General features: G+C 35.5%; 2 protein-coding genes across 3 annotated transcripts in view; both read right to left on the reverse strand.

Annotated features, from left to right (window-relative positions):
• Window positions 1-15,616, reverse strand: part of deaf1 (DEAF1 transcription factor) — a 19,690-nt gene extending 4,074 nt beyond the window's left edge. Inside the window, exons 1-10 of one of the 2 annotated variants that reach the window (XM_079859601.1) lie at window positions 15,209-15,616; window positions 13,213-13,307; window positions 11,569-11,698; window positions 11,336-11,482; window positions 10,104-10,243; window positions 9,835-9,900; window positions 9,117-9,158; window positions 8,915-9,038; window positions 6,421-6,549; window positions 981-1,237 (exon numbers count right to left, since the gene is read on the reverse strand). In XM_079859601.1, coding sequence (XP_079715727.1) covers window positions 981-1,237; window positions 6,421-6,549; window positions 8,915-9,038; window positions 9,117-9,158; window positions 9,835-9,900; window positions 10,104-10,243; window positions 11,336-11,482; window positions 11,569-11,698; window positions 13,213-13,307; window positions 15,209-15,395 — 1,317 coding nt within the window. In that variant the 5' untranslated portion in view covers window positions 15,396-15,616. Of the gene's footprint in view, window positions 1-980; window positions 1,238-6,420; window positions 6,550-8,914; window positions 9,039-9,116; window positions 9,159-9,822; window positions 9,901-10,103; window positions 10,244-11,335; window positions 11,483-11,568; window positions 11,699-13,212; window positions 13,308-15,208 lie in introns of both variants that reach the window. The other variant, XM_079859600.1, reaches the window with a different exon arrangement.
• A 358-nt stretch (window positions 15,617-15,974) lies between these two features.
• The window catches only part of pgghg (protein-glucosylgalactosylhydroxylysine glucosidase), a 13,117-nt gene continuing 12,123 nt past the window's right edge, over window positions 15,975-16,968 (reverse strand). The window contains exons 12-13 of the mRNA XM_079859602.1: window positions 16,557-16,837; window positions 15,975-16,476 (exon numbers count right to left, since the gene is read on the reverse strand). Coding sequence (XP_079715728.1) covers window positions 16,746-16,837 — 92 coding nt within the window. The 3' untranslated portion in view covers window positions 15,975-16,476; window positions 16,557-16,745. The remainder of the gene's footprint in view (window positions 16,477-16,556; window positions 16,838-16,968) is intronic.

Here is a 16,968-nt window from a genome sequence, read left to right on the forward strand (position 1 = left end):
GGCCATTTAACAGCTAACAGGCAAGGTTTTCTCAAAGTTATAAAAAAATGTTCTTCCAGTAACGTTAATAGAACATTCATTCAAAGCCATCTGGTCTTTAATAATGGTCTTTAAAACATTAACATAAAAACATTATTTATACATAGTTCACAGAACATTTTTGTTCCTGAAAGGTTTTAGTTGGACGTTCATTAAACATTTTTTTAAACGTCACAACTTGTTTCAGAATGTTTAGAGAACATTCAAAAGTAACAATCCCATAATGTTTGAATAATGGAATGTTCTCTAACGTTACCATAACCAAGAAAAAAAAAAGTTTTTGATCTAATTGGAATGTTAGCAAAACTTGTTGAATACTTGATTCTGATTGGCCGGAAGGACCACACAGAAGCATTCAGGAGCACAGAAACTCGACCACATTACTTTTACTAATTAAATAGCTTTGCTACTAAATCGCTAAATTATATTTGGGGTTAAACTGCTGGTTTTGAAGTAATTAAACTTTAATTAAGATGCTGAACAGATGCAGGTAATTCACACATGCATCTCTCATCTCTCTTACTAATGAATTCAAATAAATGCTTAATTAGTTCATTCAAATCAATGTAATCTTGCCACACTACTACATATCCGTTGTGTCTGATTTAAAGAGGGCAGAATGCGAGATCTAACTGACAAATATAACCGTAATTTTTATCCTTACGGTCAAATATTTCCCTGCAAACATCAATAACAGCTTTAACTTGTCAGTGCTGGCACATGACCATGGTATAAGCGGGATAATCCACGGCTAGCTGTGCATTAAACCATTTGAATGCTTCGCATTGGGTGGTTCTTTTCCTCCACGTTGTGCATTAATATCACTTAATGCACAACTAGCCGTGGATTATCACTTACGTAGCTGGGTATAAACACCTAATAAACTCATGATATGACCTCATGAACACTGATCTGAGAGCAGTTTTGTGTTTGGATATCACCTCTTTTCTGACGCTGTTGTTCTTCTCTGGGCTGATGCCGACATGCGCTCCGCTCTGACTGGCTTGTTTGGCTTGTGCAATGAGGACTTTGAGTTGCTGGACGTTGCTGAGCAGTGTGTTGGCCATCTCTTCCAGGTAAAGCCAGGTGCGCTGCTCGCCCGTCTCCAGCCCGTTCATCAGCGTCCCGGCCGGAGGGGGTTTAGCCTGAACCAGCACCTGCTGAGGGACCACGGTCAGCGCAGGAAGGGTGGTCAGCACTGAGGAGAAACACACATTTGAGCTGAAGCTGAAGCTGATGCTAGAAGCCTAACCTATGTGTCATGAGTGATTATTTTGGGACGGCCGGTTTTGTAGAGGTGAACCAGCGTTCTGACAGGACAACCTTGACGAGTACCTTTACGGCCCGTCCTCATCTGATCTCACTTTAACCCTGACCCAGATTTTATTTTATAAGCTTATTAAATGTGGGCCGGACAGACAGGAGAGGACATGCTCTGTGTCCAAGTGTGTTTTTGTAACGTCCCGGACTCGACCGAGACAAACCCATTTCAGGATGAATACACTTGCTCTCTATTGAATCTCAATGCAGTCTAGGAGGAATAAAGAGACAAAGAGAACTTATGTGTGACTTTTATGAAACATCCTCTAGCCACATAGTGGAATAATCAAACATCAGTCTGTGTTTTCACAAGTTCACACATACAAATAATTGGTTTAAAGTAAAAGAGTATGCATATTTGGCGTGTTGTCCGGCGGGTTCTTGTGGTAATTACAGTACGTCAGCCAGGAAATCCAAACGTTCACTTTCATCCATCGACCTCAAATATGGCTTATCATTTGAAACGTAATGTTACATGGCCACTCGCTCTAACGTTATTCTAGATAAATGTGTGCTATTATTAGGCGCATATCCAAGTGTTTGTGCGGAGTGAGGAAACTAAAGTATAGCGTACTTCATGAAATGGAGGCGCCGGCGCGATCACTTGCATTTTTTTCCTGACAACAGCGGAAAAAACTTCAAATACTCCATTGTTTTTGGTCAAACAGACAAGAGTAAATATCATTTGAAACTGTAAAGGGTTGTAAAGGGTCCAAATGCTTTATGCTTTTTATTTTTGGCCTTTTTGTCACTTTTATTAAAAGGGACAGTGAGATAATGATGGTGAAACTGGATCGTGAAATGCCACAAAGCCCAAAGTTTCCCACATTTTATCAATAAATTTCCATGATTTTACCAGTCATTTATCATAAGCATTATGGTTTAAAAAAAAAAATCACTTTATAGAGTCTGCAATCCAGGGTTATTATAGTAAAACTACAACCATACAATTTTTTTACTTGAAATAACATAAATGTTAACTGAAATAAAATATAAAAGATTATCTTTTTTTCAAGACAATAATTTAGTTTAACTTTATGTACTGAAATATAACACACACACACAAAAAAATCAATAAAAACTATACAGACTTTTTTTTTAAATGATAAATTGAACTAAATTTACAATTAAATTAATAAATTGAACAACTGTTTGTTTCAAATACATAATTTGGGAAATAAAAAAAACCTAAAAAATATATATTTATGAAAATATATATATTTTAGAGCCGAGTGGAACTAGAAAAATGTATATTCACAGTAGATCATATACTGTTTGATTTTCCTTGACTAAAGCAATCCTGCAAGATTGAGGTTGTTCACTAACCGCTAGGCCACTGTCTCTACATCAATACCTCTTAGATGTGGGAATATTTATATAACACCATTTTCCTGTGGCAGAAACGATTTTTTCTGTAATATCACGGTCCAGGGCTGTGGACACACTTATTTTACGGTTATTTTCTTGAATCTGTCTGAGCGAGTCGAGGTCAGGATGCTTTAAGAGGAAAGTGCTGAAGCATTTCAAGTCTATTCCGGCACACAGAAGCTGACAGAGATTAAAAAAAAAAAAAAAAGAAGGAGAGAAGGATCATTTCCTGAGACACTGATCACAGTGGTCCATCAGTGACACTGAACTGCTTTGAATTGGAGGTCACACTCCCTGGAGCGAAACATCTACACTGGACGACTGCCTCCACTTCACAAATAAACCCTCAGATGGCATTCAAACCATGATCCTTTCACTTGAAAAGAGAGAATGAGAATCTAAAGGTGTTGACGGATGGATGTAAAGCAAAAAAATTATTGTAAATATTAAAGGTGAAAAATTAATTTTCTGGGTCATTCAGTGTCAACTTAACCAGAGCTAAAAAAATGGCACAAAAAAAAAATCTGATTTTTTTTTTTTTTTTATCTGGTAAAAGAAATACATTAATGAGGAAGAAAGCTCAAATATGAAATGTCATGGATGATTATCTACTGAATAATCCACTATTTTGTGGATTGGGGTCAAAATTACAATTTTCACCAGAGATTTGGAGCCACATTTCCGGGGGGCAAAAATGACTTTAGAAAGATGGCAGTTTCATTATTTTATTTTTACACAAAAGATTGGTAGATCTTTATGGTAGAACTTTAGCAATCTGACAGTAGCCGCGTTTCCATTACCCTTCAAATTGCGAATTGAAAATACGTCCAATGGAAACACGTCAATTTCGCAAAAACTCCCATTTATCGCAAAAAAGTTTTTATGCTCGCATGAGGTGGTTTTTCAGGCAATTCGAAAAAGAAATATTTCGCAAAACTGCAATGGAAACAGTTTTTGCGCATTTACAGTCACCTGACGTAGACGACGCGGTGTGTTTTGGACAGAATACGAGACAGAGCTCTTTATTAAATTCATAAAAGACAAAAGAATTACAGGAATAGTGGATTCTAAACCTCAAATAAATGCCACAATCAAGACCTCGGAGCAGAAATGAGGGAGAAACACCCAGAAACACCTCATATGTGCCGCTCACAGTATAAGGGTCTTTCCTTGCCATTAATGATTGGATAACACGCCTACGTTTCCTTCCATTAATAATAATAATGTCTAATGCGGTACGTGGCTGTGATATATATGTAAACTTACCAACGTCCGTTGCCATGATTTTTGGAATGACTTATCGTGAGAGCAAAAAAATGACATTTTAGTCACATAACATCGGTTAATGGAAACGCCGTCATTTCGCAATAGTTTTTATCGATATTTAGAAAAAAAAAATTTCGCAAAAAAATTTTTTTTGCGCAAATCTTTAATGGAAACGCGCCTAGTGACAGTTGGGAAATGGGAAAAAGCATTGTGTTTTCTAGCCCGAAGTTTGCATGTTTCATTCTTCCGCGAGATGACTGATGCGCCAGCTGTTAGTGGTTGCCTTGCACAGTGTGTTTGTTATTTTGGAGGCGGAGCAATGAATGGAGGGTTGTGTTTGTTTGGGTGCCGATTTCAATTATCAGCAGTTTATCAGAGATCACTTACTGCACCTTTAAAAAGATTTAAAAATAAAACTTCACAGAATGAAATTGTCTTAATGTCTAATTAGCTGCATGTGCTAACAGCATTAAGTGCATTTAAAGGGATAGTTCACTTTGAAATTAAATTTTGGTATGTTTTAGCTTACCTGAAGGGCTTCCAAGATGTAGGTGTCTTTTTTTCCACAGTAGTTTCAATTTTGATATTTTTAGCCTCTTTTTTTACCTCTTATACACACCCACGTCCAAGTGATCTGAGGGCGCGGGCGCTTCCTGCTGTGTGACGTGTGCGCAGACTGGTGCATAGATATATACACTAGATGTCGCATTAAAGACATTCGTTCCAATGAACTGCCGTAGCCAAGGCGACATCTAGTGTATATATCTATGCACCCGTCTGCGCACACGTCACACACCAGGATGCGCTCGCGCCCTCAGATCACTTGGACGTGGTGGTGTTATAAAAGGTAAAAACGATATAAATACTGTTCGTTTTCTCACACAAACCGCTCGTTTCGTGTCTTAGGCCATCAGTGTGTACTTACGATGGGGAATTGTTTAATTTGGATGATGGGGAATTGTTTAATTTGGACTCTGTGCATGCTCTTTGAGACAGTGACCACAGACCTGCATTATAGGACTGACAGACAAGAACGGTTTGACCTAAAAATATCAAAATTGAAACTACTGCGGAAAAAAAGACACCTACATCTTGGATGCCCTTGAGGTAAGCTAAAACATACCAAAATTTTATTTCAAAGTGAACTATCCCTTTAAGAGCAATAACCATTTAATTGATTGTTACGACCCTTCTTTGGCTCACAACCGTCTAGGTATTTTAGAAGGGGAACATTAAGTCAATTATGACACCTGTCACCATTTATCACCGAATGAAATGAGAACCAAGAGAGACGCAACAAAATCAAGTAAACTTAATTTTACTTGAAAGTAAAATTCTTGGCCTGAGAAAGTGAAAGTAAGAGAGACAAGAGACCAAAAAGAGAAAGACAAAACACACCAAAAACACTATAAAGGACGTAACATTGATCTAACATATAAGTGCATCAGAAGTGCTTAATTCAAGCAGATAAAGATGAATTAAAATGCACAAATCGTTCAAGCATGAGCCATATCAGGACTGACCCGATGTACGACAAATGTGCCATTTAACAGAAGTCACCCTAACTGGACAGGTTACAAAAACGCACAACAACTCATTATCCGAGACTCACAATGGGGTCAAAACGGCCTCCATCTCACACAAAGAGGCCTAAAAATAACAGCTCTTTTGTTTCCAGCTAAAAAAGGATCAGAAAGAGGCCAATCCTGGGTTTCAGAGTCTCAACCTCAGATCACACACGATCACAGGCCGCCGACAGACCAGTCACTGACCCTCTCATGCAACTTACACACACAATAGAAGAGCAAGAACTTTGCCAGAGCTTAACCAATCAATCTGATTGGCTGTCTATACTCAGCCGGTATACAAGTGGAATCCAGTTATCATTTCAAGAAATAAAAAAAAATAAAAACACTTATTTGTTATATTAATTTTATTGCAAAACCTACCAATTTATTTTCTGCATCTGACTGAAATAAAATATGCAATTAATGATATATATAAAAAAAAATGTTTAGTCAGGTGCAGAAAATAATTATTTAATTATTAATAATTTATTTACTTAATTTTACATTTTGTACTAAAATAAAAAATTGCATTTTCTAAAAAAAAAAAAAAAAAAAAAAAAAAAAAAAAAGTGCACAGAACCCATACTGCATATTTTCATAATAGTAGTATGTAAATATGAGTTTTTGGTTGTAAAAACACACTTTGACTGTAGTATTTACATTTTTATTCCTACATTTGGCAGATGCTTTTATCCAAAGCGACTTACATTGCATTTCAAGGTACACATTTACATTCTTATCAGTTCTTACTTTCCCTGGGAACCGAACCCATGACCTTGGCGTTGCAAGCGCCAACGCTCAACTGTTTGAGCTACAGGAAAGCTGTATGAGCTCCAGTATTTGTGTGTGCACCACTCACCAGTTGTGTTGGTGAAGACGTCAGCAGGCGCAGGGCTGTCGGAGATGATGGCCGCCGTCTCTCCTGTCGCCGTTCGGTCAAAGGTCAGCGTGCCTGAAGTGGTGATCTGTCCTGATGGAGTCACTGTAACTGAGAGCAGGCAGACAGTCGTGAGCCACTTCCAGTGTCTCCTGGGAGAATTACTCCCTTTCCTGATCTTTAGGAGAGACGTCAGACGGTTCAGTATCAGAAAACTCAACGGAAAAACACCTGAGAGTAATAACCGCCAATATTATATCTTTGGATACTGGAACTGATAATAAGAAATCGATTTATCAATTATATAAGTATAAGTTCTATACAATACTGATATGGTCACAAACCAACTGAAACTGAAAGGACAATTTATTTTCTGCATCTGACTGAAATAATATATGCAATTAATAATATTGGCAAAAAAAAAAGATTTTTCAGTCATATACAAAAGAATTATACATTTTCATTTAGAATTTTTATTTATTTATTGTATATTTTTGTATTATATACTGTGTAAATATATATATATATATATATATATATATATATATATATATATATATATATATATATTAGGGCTGTCAAACGATTAATCGCGATTAATCGCATCCAAAATAAAAGTTTGTTTTTACATAATATATGTGTGTGTACGGTGTATAATTATTTTCTATATATAAATACACACACATGCATATATATATTTAAGAAATATTTGCATGTATATACTGTGTATATATATTTATATTATATATAATTTATATTATATATAAATATTTTATATATAAATAACACATTTTTCTTAAATATATATGCATGTGTGTGTATTTATATATAGAAAATAATTATACTCCATACACACACACATATATTATGTAAACACAAACTTTTATTTTGGATGCGATTAATCGCGATTAATCGTTTGACAGCCCTAATATATACATATATTATTTTAAAGCTTGTGGCGTTGCTTTTTACAAATTTTTTCTTATTTGAAGAAAATGATATTCTGAATAACCCATTGCTAAGTCAATATTTAAAGACCTCTGTGGTGAAAATCAAGTTTTTAATGTTGTTTATATGTCTATATGGTGCTTTTAATATACTTTAAGACGAACCATGTGCAAATTCACACCATTTCTGAGTATTTTCTCTTAAATAGAAAATAAAAATAAAAATCGCCACATTGCAAAAAAAGCTTTTCTTACTTAGTATTTTTGTCTAGTTTCCAGTCTAAATATTTATAAATTCTTAAATCAAGATGGATTTACTAGGCGAGTAAAATGACATGAGATATTATGTCCTGTTTTCTGGGGGAGTTGATGCTTAAAAAAAGGTATATTATTTGCCAATGGGGTAAGAAAAATAATCTTAATTATTACCCCATTGGCAGATAATTTTGCTTGTTTTAAGGAAAAACTCACTTAATTTTATTTATTTTTCTTATAATATCTAATGCCATTTTACTACTTTAGTAAATGCATCTTGATTTAAGAAATGTTTGATATTCTGACTGGAAACTAGACACAAATACTAAGTAAGAAAAGCATTTTTTGCAGTGCATTGTTCTCTACATCACAAACTACCTTGTAACCAATCACGTCAAAGTGTGGGCGGGCTTTAGCATACAATTACCTATACCCGCTCTGAAGCAAGAGAAGCCAGATTGTCCCTGTATATGTTTCTGTTGATATAAAAAATCGTGTAGATTTAGCAGTATAGCGGGTGTATGATGTATATTACGCTGTTATGATGAACTACACGCCTTTCTCCACTGATGTTCTGAGGGGTTTTAAGCGTTTCTAAGGATGCTAATTGTAAGAAGGCAGACTGAGATGGGGAAGCGTGAACATGGTTTGTGTAACATTAGCATCACATTATTAGCTGTTTGATAACATAGTCAAGCAATAGGCTAATCATATTAATTATCATTATGTGTCCGATATTGTAATGAGCAATACAAAAAATGCATTACCATTCTGAACCTGTATAATTGACTCTTCCATTTCTTCTTCTGAATCAATTTCTGGTTCAAACACGTGTGGCTGAATTAAACCAGTATTTCCACTTGTCATTGTGCAGAATTTACTACAGAGTACATCTCTGAGCTGGTGTGAGTGAGTGGAGGCGGGGATAATTTGCATATTCATTGATCCGCATATACTTGCGTTCAAGCTATTTAAAGGCATGAATACATTTTTTTCACAGGAAAAAGATTTAAATATGTAATTTTGGTGATCAAAGATGAGTTTTAAGGGATAGAATTACTGACTACAGGGTTTAAAATACATTTTATTTTAGTTTCATTTAGCCGCAAAATGAATTCACCCCCTCCACTCGACAAAATCAGAATCTGGTCACAGGAGACGCAGTTTAGATGGATGTTTATTTCAAGTGTAGGTGGCAATCTGAGATCAGTTCACCCGAGATGGGTGTTAATATTGGGTGTAAGTGAACAGAAACAGGGGAACGAGGCTCTTACATGTTGCTCCTGGAGCCAAGGTGATGTTCTTTGTAGACTGAACGTCCTTCTTCTCAGGAGAAGCCGACCGCTCATTGTCCTTCTTCCTTCTTTTATACGGGACGAACAGTCTGACGGGGCCCGTCTGTGGGGCACCAGGACACAGGATGAGTCTCTAGAGCGATATAACGGCACAACTGAGACTCCAGACATTACTAATTACCATCGTGATGTTCTCCCCTCCGAACGGCCCGTCTTTGGCACACTGGAGAACGACAGGCAAATGAAGGAGATTTGAGTTATATGGGATAAAAGAAATAAGCAACACTTTTGAATTTAAGATCGTCAAAAAAAAAAAAAAAATACATAAATTGCTTAAAAAAGAAAGAGAAGCCTTTTTTTTTTGCACAGTTTCAAATGCAATATCTATATGCTGTTTTTTTCATATTATTAGTATATATATATTGAATCATCTTTATTCAATTTTATACAATTATTATTCCATTATTAATATAATTTAAATATATACAGTATATATTATATATATATATTTATATAAATATATGTATATATATAAATGTATACATAAAACTACTATTATATAAATATTATTAATATCACATAATAAATAAATATCTTTATACATATTTTATATTATTATTAATATTATTTGGTGTTGTAATACTAGTTTACACACACATATAATTCATTACATTAATATAATGCTTTTCTTTGCACTCAAAACGCTTTACATAGAAGAGGGGAATCTCCTCAACCATCACCAATATATATTGAATATTTAAACACAACCATAAAAAAATATTTTATTTCAGCTGTAATTTAGAAAAACAAAAAAAAATGTCATCATTAATGTCAGTGCATGATAACCCAGGTCAGCAGTGTTGTAAAGATTTATGAGATTGAGTCACCATGTCACTCACTGTAGACAGATCGTCACAACAGGCCGCACACGTACAGGACGCTGCGTGAGGGTTCAGGATACGCTCCTGTCAAAACACACACACACACACACACACACACACACACACACACACACACACACACACACACACACACACACACACACACACCAGTCAGCTGTTCTGCTGAACGAGACACTGGGGGATTTTTTGGAAAGAGTATGTACTGTGAGCTGTGTGTGTGTGTGTGTGTGTGTGTGTGTGTGTATGTCTCCAAAGGCCGGTCTGACCTGAATGAGACACTGTAGAGGTCGGCCAGCGTAGCGGATGCTTCTCTTCCAGTCTTTGCTGCTCGCTCGCCCCGACATACTCTCAAACTCCGTTGGGGTGAACCAGTTATTATTGTGTCTGATACAGCGCCCTTTGCCCCCTGCCATCACAGGTTAAAGGTCAGTCATGTTAAAACAGTTTGGCTTTATTCCAATTCTTATATTATTCATCCTAAATTGTAATTAGTGTGTATTAAATCATGGTACATAGAAAATAGATTTTAGATTAGTGGATTCCTAAAGTTGGCATCCGTGAATTATTTTTTTGGATTATATCACCCATAACCCCTCGTGCTAAAAATGAGTTTGGGTTACACTTTATTTTAAGGTGTCGTTGTTACAGTATAATTATATATTTAGGTACTGAGTAATATTAATGAACTACATGTACTTACTATAGGGTTAGGATTTGGTTGAGGGTTAGTTGCATGTAATTATGCATAATTTACTGTTATTAATATAGTAAGTACATGTAACATATGTAACAAGGACACTGTCAAATAAAGTGTTACCAAAGTTTGCGATGTTTCTCGTTTGACTTTTTGAGCTGTAGAAAAATCAGTCACAAATTCAATATGGCGATACCCTGGCTGTGTCCTAAATCGCCTCCTATACCCCTAAATAGGGCACTATTTGAGTGAACAGCCAGTTGTAGTGGTGTCTGAAACCATAGTGGACGTTATCTAGTGCACTCATTCAATCCCATAATGCAACCGATGTACGCTCAACGGCTAGAGAATACCCATAATGCACTGTGAGTGTCGCTAGCTAAATGAATTCCTGTGTCTGACCATCCATCCATCCGTTTTCCAAACCGCTGGTCCAATGTGGGTACAGCGTAATATCATAAAAGTATATATTCCTTCTTAATTGATTATTAAACTGTTTAATTAAGGTTTATACTGCTAGTTTCCATGACAGAGTTCAAGATTAATCTTTTCATTACTACTGGAGCTGCCAGTTTGCTAAACTTCAGATGATTATTAAACAGCAGAAACCGACACACTCAGTGTCTGAATTCACTCACTCGTTTTCAATCACTTCCTCAAGTGGACTATATTAGTGGAGTAATGCAGGGAATAGTGAACGAGTGTATAGGGGGTGATTTCGGACACAGCCCCTGAATAAGGTCTACAGACACACAGCTGTATGTGTGTGTTTCAGCAGTCATGTGACGCCCTCTTGTGGCGTACCTGATCCCAGTCTGTTTTTGTACAGAATCCCACTGGTGTTCCTGCAGCGCACAGGAAGCTCGTTGTCGTAAACCGACGGATCCCAGTTGTACTTCGAGCCGTCTTTATCGTGTCCAGATGTCAGAGGGGTGTTCGGGGTTTGAGGACCTGAAGGGAATACAGACACACATAAAGATATACTGCACTCCATGTAGTTTAAGATTTACAATTTAGTTCCTAAAACTCGAACGTACCAGGAGTCATTGGTGTCGCGGTGCCTTTCAGCCCTGTGGCGTCGACGATGCTCCCATCCGTGTGCACCATGATCAGTGTGGCCTTCTGGGTACTCAGACTGTCTCCAATCTGAAGCGTGGTTCTGCCTGTCTGCATGTACCCGTTGAGAAATATTACATTTGACGTTATTATTTTGATCCAAAACAAATCTGTCCTTACGTTTACTTCACACATTAACTAAAAATTAATGTACTATGGTATTACCATGATTTTTTTTAGGATATTTAATATGGTTTTATCATATATGAATCGGGTAAATGAATATAGGAATCATACAGTACCACGGTTTGGTTTATCTGAAGAGGTTCAATAAAGGTAAAAACAACAACAACCGTTAAATAGTGAAAAAGCAAAATAAATTCAGCCAGACAAAACTACAAAAATATAGTAAAAAGCATAATTTTGATATGTATACAGTTTCAGATTAATAAAACATTACAATAAGGTTATAAATATTACTAAATACCTTTTTTTTTTACATTGAGTATACAAGTTGTTGGCGGAAATTATCATAAAATCAACCATGTTTGGACATCTAAGATGGTTTTATCGTGGTATATGAATATACTAATCATGCAGAAGTTTTTTTTGTTTTTTTTTAAGAGATTCAATGGAGGTTAAAAATGTCAAATGGTATTTTATAGCGAGAAGAGAACTACAAAAATATAGTTAAATGCATCGTTTTTATATATTTATATTATTCTTGAAATATAAATATAGTAATAACACAGTACTGTGGATTGGTTTATTTGAAGAGGTTCAATAAAAGTAACAAAAAACTTCAGATAGTGGAAAAGCAATAAATAAATAAAAAAGCATGTATTTTCAGATGAATAAAACATTTCAATAAAGTTATCAACATTATTAAATACCTCATTTATTTATTTATTATACGAGTGTTTAGTGATTATTATTAAAATAAAAGACATCTAAGATGGTTTTATCATGGTAGATATAGTAATCATACAGTACCACGGTTTTGGTTTATATCAAAGTAACGTTACCATAGTATTATCATCAGACCCCATCACTGTAACATACTACTGCCATTAATCTGGAAGAGTATGACTTTATTCACAAATAAAATCTGAGTTTTCTTCTATTTTAGTATTTTACAGGATTTAATGTATTCTGCATAAATTTTCGTCAATTTCCTAACCTTTTCAAAAGTTTTCCAAAATTTGTGTTTTCAGGTAAATGAATGACCAAAACTGAACAAATGAAATTTGTTCCCTTTTAATTGACAACGATGTCTTGTAAACGGCTTCTTAGGGCCTGAAAACACAAACTTTTGAAAACGGGTTTCAAAGTGCAAGTTTTACCGTTATCATCTCCGTGTAAACAACAAAAACCTGGATTTGTGAAAACAGTAATGTTATGCGCATGCGTATTACGTGTTCAGTTTATAGGCGCGTAGTGTTTCTTTACAAAGTGACATCGCCACCTACTGGCCTGACATGAATAATACAGCGTTTTTACTCGATTTCATGGATCCGTGTGAACAATTTCGTCTAGACTACGCTTTCGTCTATACGCGAAAAACACAAAGGAAAAACGTTTCTGTTTTCAGTGCATGTAAATGTCCTCTGAAATGAGACTCTTACGAGCATGTGTTCAGGGATGGACGCGGATGTGGAGACTGTGGATGTGTAAACGGTTTCATCTGAACTCTGAACGTCCCCAACAGTGACCGTGACCTCTGCAGAGAAAAACAGAAGCCGTTTCAAACTTTATATCCTCCTGGGACCCAGGAATAGACTTTTGTCCACTGTAGTGGACATTATATTTTAGTGAATTTCTCTGACATCAGACATGTCACATGACACAACCTGGGTGTCCTGTAAAGAGCACATTCAGGACTTTCCAGAGATACCAAATGTTTGGAGGTTTCACCATGAAAACAACTTCTCCTTGATCTTTAAAAATGCCTGACATTCATTTAGTGATCAAATGTAGAAAATATGATAATATATTGTAATTATAATATAAATCGGACTACTTTTCAAGTTGTATTTCATAAACCAACATCTCAGGAAAATGTTATGGGGTTTCAAATCAAAAAATTACTTTTTGTTACAGGACAGGACGTTGATTTCATACATGTCCACTGTAGAGGACATCAGGACTTAAATCATGTTTATCAGGCATTCTGGGAGACAACAATTGAATATGGAAATAAATTATACATCAATATTCCTATGAAATATTAGATATTATTATTAAAATGTTGCCAATTATTACACTTTTTTTTTTCATTAAATGATGCTCCAAGAACACATTAATGTGCAAATTAGATACAGTGTATAGATACATTGCATTGAATGGGAATATTACTTTATGGCCATTTTACCCACATATTGCATAAAGTAAAATGGTGTATCAATTAATTCCGTTATATCTTTCATAACATAGTTGAGAATCATCTTTATACAAATTTTGTTTAAAAAAAAAATCCTGAAACCCCAAAATGTATTGGTGATTGAAAAAAAAAAAATCCCATTGTTTTTGCCTATACATATAATTTCATGTCATTTTATTTTTTAAACAACTTAGTCAGAGGACATAGCATAACGTATGAATAAAATATTATTTTTCAAAAATGTTTTTTTACCATTTGTTTCTTGTGCTCTAAACAATGTGATGACATGGAAAAAAACTAAATTCAAAAAACTTTTTTTTTTTTTCTGGGTCTCAGGAGGATATGACTTTGGGTAATGACAATACTGAACCACATACACTACACACTACACAAAAGTTCAGAATTAGGAATATTTCTCTAAAGGAAGTCTCTTCTGCTCATCAAGGCTGCATTTATTTGACCAAAAATTCAGTAAAAACAGTGAAATATTATTACAATATAAAATAACTGTTTTCTGTTTAAACATTGATCATAATAAGGACCATTATTAATAGATTTTGTAATAAGTACCAATAATAATTGAGCAGTATAATGTGACACTGAAGACAGGAGTAACAATGCTGAAAATTCAGCTTGACCATCACAGGAATAAATTACATTTTAAAATAAAATATTTTACAATATTACAGTTTTTAATGTATTTTAGATCAAGTAAATGTAGCCTTGGTGAGCAGAAGATTCTTCTTTAAATAACTTTTTTTTTTTTAACGTTTGAATTATTTAATCAGTAAATTATATTTAGCATAAAGAAAATTAAGCCTGGCTGTATTAAGATTCTCAGTAACAAAATGCATATACATAATGGTGGGTGAAAAATAGCTACTATGATGTATGAATACTTTATAGTTTAATTAAAAATAATAAAAGTCACAATGAAATAATCTTAATGGCCCTAAAAATAAAATGTATTTTCTTGCAAAATGCATATTCGCGCACCCTGTTATTTACATGGTACTCCAAGGTACTTAAAAAAATATATAAAAAAAAACATTGTAAGAGTTTTCATGTTTCCCCAACAGTTATTTATAATAATTATATTAACGTTGGTTAAAAACGTATTATGCTGATCAGCAGAGAATAAATGTAATTAAATGTATGGTGGGTTATAAAACCGCATAATGTGCATTGAAATGGATTTTCATTGTAACCGAAAATCAGCTGATGCGCATGCGCACACTGACCCGCAAAAGCCGCTTCGGCATCGTCTGGGTTCGGCAGGGACTCGTCGATGTTTCCCGCTTCTCCCATCACAGTCATCGTGGCGACTTCGCCCTCCGATTCGGTATCCGAACCCACAGCCTCTCCCGCAGACGCGCTGTCGGACGCGTCGCGCAACGCGAGCTTCGCCGCCGGTTCATTCGCGTCCATTTCAAAACAGCGGCGCACGAAAGCAGCCGAAATTATCCGAAGGATTGTCGAGAGGCGCACGTCCCTCGCGATTTGTAAATGCGCAGGTATCCAAGAAGCGCTTAGTCAACTTGTACGAATAGATTATTGATTTATTAAAACGCTTTTATCTTCGGGTATAAAAGAAAAGAAAATGGTTGCAGGATAATGGCTTCCGAGTGCCTTTACTGGGGACGGGGATCAACACAGGAAGGAGAGCAAGCGGAAATTACCGAATCAAAACGGAAATTACCGAAAGAACACGACGTAGCACGAAACGACTATTGACAACAACGTGATTTGCAGTGACACAAATGTAGTTCTTAAAGTTGCTCCAAGTTTTCTGTATTTAAAAACAATGATTTGAAAATGTTATTTCAAATCCTTAAAACCTTTGAAAAACAGATTTCCTTAATTTCTAAATTACTTGCAATATCAATACTGTTTGGATTTGTTGTATTTGTGTTATTTCAAGATATATATATATATATATATATATATATATATATATATATATATATATATATATATAAAATGCTGTGCCCAAAAGTACAAAAATATAGTAAAATCAAATTTTAATAGGAATAAAAACAATTTAATTAATCAGTATATTACCTTAGATCATTTTTTGTTGCTATTTATTATAAAAGTGTTTGGTGGAAATCACTCAAATAAAACAACAAAATATGAGATTGCACTTGATTTTCAATCCAACTTAATTGATTTGGATTTGGGATTTTAACAAAAACCATATCAACAATTTTATTGTAAACAGATTTGTCAATATTTCCAGAATATACTGTGATTCATGTAACAATAATAATATAATTCAAATATTTGCCATTATCACACAACGTTATTAAAGTAAAATATTTTTTGAATATACCATACAAGTGTACAAATGTTTTATTCAAGTGTTAATAAAAAAGTATTAACTCTTCCAAAACTTGAAAACCCAAACACCAGACAGACGTTTGTGACGTGGATCATCAGACCGGGCTGTAAAAACCGGGATTCGCTCTCCGGATCTGACCGGGCTGCCGTGGGAACGTCACTGACTCTCCTGTGGACAACAGTCAATTAAAACGATTCATTTATTCTAAGTAGCAAACACCATTCATCATATGTCTGTTTGTTTATTACCTGGAATAAGTGGGATTGTAGATCCAGTATTCAGGACGAGTTCAAGAGCGAACGGCTCCTTATTCCCAGACTTCCTCACTGAAACACTCACTTCCGCACTCTTTACCAACCAGTCCATCTTGTTGCCGAGATAACTCACTCCTCTCACGCTGAGAGCGTCGACGTCCAGTGGGAGCAGCGGAGCGAAGGCTAGATGCTGCTTCTGCACTCTGTGCAACACAGGACAGAACAACACACAGCGTCAAGTCCAGATGTGTGTGATAAAGCCACTGTCTCTCTCTCTCTCTCTCTCTCTCTCTCTCTCTCTCTCTCTCTCTCTCGCTCTCTCTCTCTCTCTCTCTCGCTCTCTCTCTCTCTCTCTCTCTCTCTCTCTCTCTCTCTCTCTCTCTCTCTCTCTCTCTCTCTCTCTCTC

Source organism: Squalius cephalus (assembly GCF_949319135.1).
Source record: "Squalius cephalus genome assembly, chromosome: 23".
Lineage (NCBI taxonomy): Eukaryota > Metazoa > Chordata > Actinopteri > Cypriniformes > Leuciscidae > Squalius > Squalius cephalus.